This window comes from Oncorhynchus kisutch, linkage group LG27 (genome assembly GCF_002021735.2).
Source record: "Oncorhynchus kisutch isolate 150728-3 linkage group LG27, Okis_V2, whole genome shotgun sequence".
NCBI lineage: Eukaryota > Metazoa > Chordata > Actinopteri > Salmoniformes > Salmonidae > Oncorhynchus > Oncorhynchus kisutch.
In genome coordinates, this window is record NC_034200.2 from 30,252,379 (window position 1) to 30,260,159 (window position 7,781).

At 43.9% G+C, this 7,781-nt stretch overlaps 1 protein-coding gene across 1 annotated transcript; it reads right to left on the reverse strand.

The window, feature by feature from the left end:
- Positions 1–3,417: 3,417 nt before the first annotated feature.
- Positions 3,418–6,708, reverse strand: LOC109872279 (atypical chemokine receptor 4-like). The gene is made up of 2 exons (XM_020463463.2): positions 6,602–6,708; positions 3,418–5,002 (listed from the first exon to the last, which is right to left on the reverse strand). Exon 2 carries the CDS (start codon positions 4,981–4,983, stop codon positions 3,898–3,900), a length of 1,086 nt encoding a protein of 361 aa, XP_020319052.1. The 5' UTR covers positions 4,984–5,002; positions 6,602–6,708; the 3' UTR covers positions 3,418–3,897.
- Between the last annotated feature and the right edge of the window lie 1,073 nt (positions 6,709–7,781).

Sequence of the window (7,781 nt, forward strand, 5' to 3'; positions counted from 1 at the left end):
GCTGGAGGAAACAGGTACAAAAGTATCTATAGTATCTAACAGTAAAACGAGTCCTATATCGACATAAGCTGAAGGCCACTCAGCAAGGAAGAAGCCACTGCTCCAAAACCTCCACAAAAAAGCCAGACTATGGTTTTCAACTACACATGGGGACAAAGATAGTACTTTTTGGAGAAATGTCCTCTGTTCTGATGAAACAAAAATAGAACTGTTTGGCCATAATGACCACCGTTATGTTTGGAGGAAAAAAACGGGAGGCTTGCAAGCCGAAGAACACCATCCCAACCGTGAAGCACGGGGGTGGCAGCATCATGTTGTGCGGGTGCTTTGCTGCAGGAGGGACTGGTGCACTTCACAAAATAGATGGCATCGTGAGGGAGGAAAATTATGTGGACATATTGAAGCAGCATCCCAGGACATCAGTCAGGAAATTAAACCTTGGTCGCAAATGGGTCTTCCAAATGGACAATGACCCCAAGCATACTTCCAAAGTTGTGGCGAAATGGCTTAAGGACAACAAAGTCAAGGTATTGGAGAGGCCATCACAAAGCCCTGACCTCAATTCCATAGAAAATTTGTGGGCAGAACTGAAAAAGCATGTGAGAGCAAGGAGGCCTAATAACCTGACTCGGTTACACCAGCTCTGTTAGGAGGAATGGGCCAAAATTCACCCAAATTATTGTGGGAAGCTTGTGGAAGGCTACCCGAAATGTTTGACCCAAGTTAAACAATTTAAAGCAATGCTACCAAATACTCATTCAGTATATGTAAACTTCTAACCAACTGGGAATGTGATGAAAGAAATAAAAGCTGAAATAAATAATTATCTCTACTATTATTCTGACATGTAACATTCTTAAAATAAAGTGCTGATCCTAACTAACCTAAGACAGGGAATTTTTACTAGTGCCTTGTTGAAAACAGGATGCATGTTTTGGAATATTTTTATTCTGTACAGGCTTACTTCTTTTCACTCTGTCAATTAGGTTAGTATTGTGGAGTAAATACAATATTGTTGATCCATCCTCAGTTTTCTCATGTCACTACCATTAAACTCTGTAACTGTTTTAAAATCACCATTGCCCTCATGGGTGAATTCCCAGAGCTGTTTCCTTCCTTTCCGGCAACTGAGTTAAGAAGGACACCTGTATCTTTGTAGTGACTGGGTGTGTTGTTACACCATCCAAAGTGTAATAAATAGCTTCACCATGCTCAGAGGGATATTCCCGGATCTTTACATATCTACCAATCGGTGCCCATCTTTGTGAGGTTGACTATGTGTGGGGTACAGAGAGGGGGTAGTCATTCAAAAATGTAAAAACAGGATGAGTCCATGCAACTAATTATGCGTTTTGTTAAGCACATTTTTACTCCTGAACTTATTTAGGCTTGCCATGAAGGGGTTAAATACTTATAAACTCAAGATATTTTAGCTTTACATTGTTTATACATTTTTTTTTAAATCTAACAAAATTCCACTTTCACGTTATGAGGTATTGTGTGTAGATCAGTGACACAAAATCTAAATTGAATACATTTTAAATACAGGCTGTAATATAACAAAATGTGGAAAAAGTAAAGGGTTGTGAATAGTTTCTGAAGGCATTGTATAGTTATATTTGAATAAATATACATATATACATAATGATTGAACTTAAATTAAAATAAATTCTTATTCAACTGCATTATGATGGTGCTGATGTGATCTGCCTCATTATTGTCCTCATCAAATAAGAATTTTGTTTTATTGTTTGTTTGCACATTTTGTTGGACCAAAGTTGTATTTTAAACACATTCAGTCACTGTAGGCTACTAGTCATGTACTGTTGAAATTAGTTTATATGCAGCGAAACAATTATGTTGGATATTCCATTACCTGTCAATAACATAAATATTACCGTAATAAACATTTGACTGATGACATCATTGATCTGGCCTTGCTTACTATGACATTTCTGAGTAAGAATGGTGTTTCTTTGTAGAAAGATCAAAGGTGTCCACATGTGAAAACACGGAATTTCAACAACAAGATCAGATGGCGCCAGATTGCTAGTCTTGCTAATACCAGCCTCTCTACATCCTGGACTTGATTGGTCTGCACATCAGCCAGGCTACCAGATTGCTAGTCTTGCTAATACCAGCCTCTCTACATCCTTGACTTGATTGGTCTGCACATCAGCCAGGCTACCAGATTGCTAGTCTTGCTAATAACAGCCTCTCTACGTCCCGGACTTGATGGGTCTGCACATCAGCCAGGCTACCAGATTGCTAGTCTTGCTAATACCAGCCTCTCTACGTCCTGGACTTGATGGGTCTGCACATCAGCCAGGCTACTAGATTGCAACCAAAACATCAACACTCTGATAACGTTCTGAAATTTCTGATTAAATCTTCCTGCTCACAGGCAAGGGGTGAATTTCTGATTAAATCTTCCTGCTCACAGGCAAGGGGTGAATTTCTGAGGTGGTAACTTGAATTCTTTAGGACGGAAATAGTTGAGTAGTTAGTCAACATTTTGTCCACAGAAATCAGAATGTTGTGGCTAAGAGCTTTGACCGATGACAAACGTGATAAACAGACAGAGCATATGTCTCAGTTTTGAAAGGCTAACCGGTCTTTAGCAGAGGAAAGAATATTCAGATTTTTTTCCTGACTACACTCCCAAGGCAAATGGAACATGGTAGGGTACGAACTGAATATTACAGACAATATCCCTGTGTCTTTGGATGATGGTATTATGGTGGCGGTGTCATCCTTAACTTTGAGACTGTGTGTGGGATTGACATTGTTCTTTAGAGATGCCTCTGATCCTAGGAATAGTATTTTAGCAAATACACACCAATAGAGTACTCCTGTTCTGAAAATAGTTCTTAACCACACCCTGTTTGGAAAGGTTACCAGGGGTTACTGTGATTGTCTGTTTGGATGGCTGTAGTTGTTGTTTCCTGATGAAGGACTAATGGATACATGTGGGTTTCAGATGTAAGTAGGAATTCAAGCCAAAAAACACAGCTCTTCCCACATCAAGGATGCCCACAGGGCCTGCCTAACTTGGCATCACTTCTTTACTTTACCACAGCCCCCCCGCCCCCCCCCACACACACACACAGACACACACACACACATACACACACACACACACACACACACACACACACACATACACATACACATACACATACACACACACATACACACACACACACACACACACACACACACACACACACACACACACACACACACACACACACACACACACACACACACACACACATTCACATTCACATTCACATATACACACAAACACAAACACACACACACACACACACACACACACACACACACACACACACACACACACACACACACACACACACACACACACACACACACACACACACACACACACATACACATACACACACACACACACACACATACACACACACACACACACAAGATATGCAGCTGTTTTCAATTGCTATTGGCACAAGTAACCTCTCTTGAGCAGAGACTCATTGTAAAATATCTGAGATGCTTCATTTGAAATGTTTCACAAAAAGAGCAGTGCCATCCAACTTCTAATGTCAATGTTTTTATATCATAAGATTACAACTGGCCCCACTGACAAGCGTGGAAATGAACTTCACTGTAACATCTGGTATCTTGCTGTTCTGCTATAAAAAGGAAGGAATGTAAACACGTCGCTTTCCCATGGGTCATTGCAGATTGGGACCAGGCTAGCTTCCCCTGATTTGACTCAATAGTTCCATAGCAGCAGATATTTAACAAATAATTGCAAAACAATTGATCAAGTGATTAAATCTTGTGATAACAAGGTGAGACACTTTCTGCCCCCCTCTCTCTCTCCCTCTATCTGTCTCTGTCTCTCTCTCATATGGAGAAGGCACTCGTCTCCTGTGAGGCGGCATGAGAGTTGTTGAAGGACATCTCCACAGCTTGCTCCTCCCTTCTCCTTGTCCTTCCTCCAAATGCCTTGGCTGCTTTCAGTACATGTTTTCTAAAGGAGGACCCTAGGAAGGCGTAGAGTAGTGGGTTGAGACAGCAGTGGGTCAGAGCCAGGCTCTCAGTGACCTGCGCCACCCGGTCCAGGGCCTTACTCACACCGCAGTGGGTCACCAGCGTGTAGGTAGAGTCCATCGCCCGGCATATCTTCACAGCGTTGTAGGGCAGCTGGGTGACCACGAACACCCCCACCACGACCAGTAACACCCGGATAGCGCTCAGCCTCCTCCCCCTACTCTCCACTGGGAGTCGCCCCAATGCACGCCCAACGTTGAAGTAACACCATGCCATCACCAGGAGCGGCACCAGGAATCCCAACAGCACCTCCACCATCTCTAGGCAGGCCTTGACCTCCTGGGCCAGACTGGGCGGGTAGACAGCCAAACAGACCCTTCTCCCGGAGGTCTTGTTCACCGTGGAGAACAGCAGGTCTGGAAGACCCAGGAGGAAAGCCACAGCCCACACCCCCAGGCAGACCTTCCCATAGTGAGCCCGGGTGAAGACCCTGCCTAGCCTTCCCTGGTTCCTTCCCTCCGCTCTAATAGATGCTAGGTAACGGTCCATGCTAACACAGGCAAGCAGCAGCATGCAGCAGGTGAAGTTGATGGTGTAGCAGGCAGAGACTAGCTTACAGAGAGGCTGGCCCAGCTCCCAGCCCTGCGCCGCGTCTGCAGCCCAAAAGGGCAGGGTTAGGAGGAGGAGGAGGTCGGCTACGGCCAGGTGGACTAGGAAGGCGTCCATCATGGTTCTCCTCAGACGTTTATGATAGGCGTAGACAGATAGCACCAGGGAGTTCCCGGCTAGCCCAACTGCCACACAGACTGAGTACACCACAGGGAGGAAGAGTCCAGCGAAGGAGCGCACATCAGCCTTCTCACACACAGTGTGGTAGTCCTCATAGCTGTAGTTCAGGGTTAGGTTGTCATAGTAATCATAGTCCTCGACCAGATCCATGGTGGAGGGATATCTGTATCTGTAGGACAGAGCAGGAGGATTAGGATGGTGTACTGAGAGTCAGTAGTCTGTGCAGCAAATTCAAATTGAATCAAACTTTATTGAAAGTGAAAGTAAAATAGAAGGAATGTAAAAACCTCAATGTCCCCCGGTCATTGTTAACCACATGTGGGGACAACAGTTGGTGTCACACCCAAGGGTTGGTGTAGAAACAAAATGTGGTTTTGAGCTACAGAGTCGAGCATGAATCTACTAGTGATTTCGTGCTAGATCCTTTCTGATTACTGAAATGCTTTTCCCACAGGTGTAGGATCTTATTTTGATCATTTTTCTTTTGCTGAAAATGTTCCTGTAAATGTCGATGAGCTTCATGATTTAAAGAAATTCCCAAAAGCCCGCACTAACACACAGTTATATTAACAGTATTGCACCTTTCATGTAGCCAGTGCTTGACTTGGACTGATCTACTTTTGACCTAATATTCTAGAAGAGGAACAGGACCTCAAGCAGTAGAACATTTGAGGTGCCGGGGTCAGCTCTGGTGAGCTCCTGCCCAAGACAATCACTGAATGTAGCCTAATTTTGACCAGCTAATAGCCTAACCACAGATCAAGCAACAATATGGACTAAGCAAGATTCTTTTGCTGCGACAGTACCTGGGCAAATAAGATCCAACGCTTTTAGTTAACTGGACTAAATAGTGCACTTTTTTCAATTGCACCTTTTATTGAATTAAATTGATTTAAATGTAAATGAACTTCACAGCAAAACAGACAGAGTAAAATAAAATTTAAGGCCTAAAATAACAAGAATTACAACAAGCAGAGAGTGAGCATATGAAGACCAGAGACAGAGTGTTGAGCCACAGGCACTTTCCTATCTCCCTGCTTTTCCCTCCGCTTTGATCAAAAACATGATCGCTATGTGGTCTCTGAGCCAGTACACACACATGCAGGCACACACGCACACACACACACATTCCACAGGTCCAGATGGAGATGCTATTTGAATTCCATTAGTGCAATCCATCCCATCTCTTTTTGCTGAGTCTTTGACCTCGTAAGGTTTGTGATAACATTGGGGGCAGTAAATCGTGTGAATGGAATCTACCTAGTTACTCATACAGGCAGAAAGGTGGGGTTCAACTCCTGTGTCTCATGGATATTCACATGCATATACAGCACACTATAGGGGGAGTTAAAATGAATAGAAACAGAAATGTCATAGGAAACCTGTAATATCGGTTTCATTCAGTAGGGTATGTGAGTGTAATGCCCATCCCCAACTTTCTCACCGGTGCTAGACCAATAATGACTGACACTAAAAAGAAAGAAAGCCTATGCAAAGACAGCCCCCTGAGAAAAAAAATAAAGCCTACACATTCACCTGAATTTAAACTTTGCATTTGGAAACAACATATTATGCCCTGGACAAGCTGTCTTTGTTTCTTTACACTGTATCGCAAAATGTACCGCTCTCACCACATTCAACAATATATTAATCTGTAGACAGATGCCTTGCTAAGGAACATATTAACCACTAACCAGCTTCACAATGTTACTGCCAGGAACACTTTTTCCACAAATCAGCCAATCCTTCAAAAATAAATAAGCCTTACCTCCTTTGCTTGTCTCCTCTCCTGCAGTAAGCTAATGGTCACCTACTGCTCCGGATCCTCCTTTTGGGATCTCAGACTCATAGCACATAACAAGGAGGGTGTTACTTTTTGAGAGAGAGAGAGAGAGAGAGAGAGAGAGAGAGAGAGAGAGAGGGAGGGGGAGGGGCTAATAGAGTAAGGGGGAGAGAGGTTGACAGAGACAGAGAGAGAGGGGGAAAGAGAGAGAGAGACGGAGGATGAGGGGGAGAGAGAGAGAGAGAGAGAGAGAGAGGATGAGGGGGGAGAGAGAGAGACAGAGGATGAGGGGGGAGAGAGAGAGAGAGACAGAGAATGAGGGGGGAGAGAGAGAGAGACAGAGAATGAGGGGGGAGAGAGAGAGAGAGAGAGACAGAGGATGAGGGGGGAGAGAGAGAGAGAGACAGAGGATGGGAGAGAGAGAGAGAGACAGAGGATGAAGGTGGAGAGAGAGACAGAGAGACAGATTTGGCCAGTAGATAGCAGATAGCAATACTGGGTGATTTGAAAAGTCATAATCAATCATTTATTAATATAATAATTTTACTAATTGACATCATTTGAGTCAATTGTACCTGGGGATGCATTTCAAGACCTACCTCCAAACTCAGTGCCTCTTTGCTTGACATCATGGGAAATCAACCAAAAGAAATCAACCAAGACCTCAAAAAAATGTGTAGACCTCTACAAGTCTGGTTCATCCTTGGGAGCAATTTCCAAACGCCTGAAGGTACCACGTTCATCTGTACAAACAACAGTACGCAAGTACAAACACCATGGGATCACGCAGCCATCATACCGTTCAGGAAGGAGACGCGTTCTGTCTCCTAGAGATGAACGTAGTTTGGTGTGAAAAGTGCAAATCAATCCCAGAACAACAGCAAAGGACCTTGTGAAGATGCTGGAGGAAACAGGTACAAAAGTATCTATATCCACAGTAAAACGAGATCTATATCAACATAACCTGAAAGGCCGCTCAGCAAAGAAGAAGTCACTGCTCCAAAAACACCATAAGAAAGCAAGACTACGGTTTGCAACTGCACATGGGGACAAAGAAAAAGGGGGAGTCTTGCAAGCCGAAGAACACCATCCCAGCCGTGAAGCACGGGGGTGGCAGCATCATGTTGTGGGGGTGCTTTGCTGCAGGAGGGACTGGTGCACTTCA

Excerpts from the sequence above, each read along its gene's own strand:
- LOC109872279 (XM_020463463.2), bottom strand. The coding sequence starts at position 4,983 with ATGGATCTGGTCGAGGACTATGATTACTATGACAACCTAACCCTGAAC.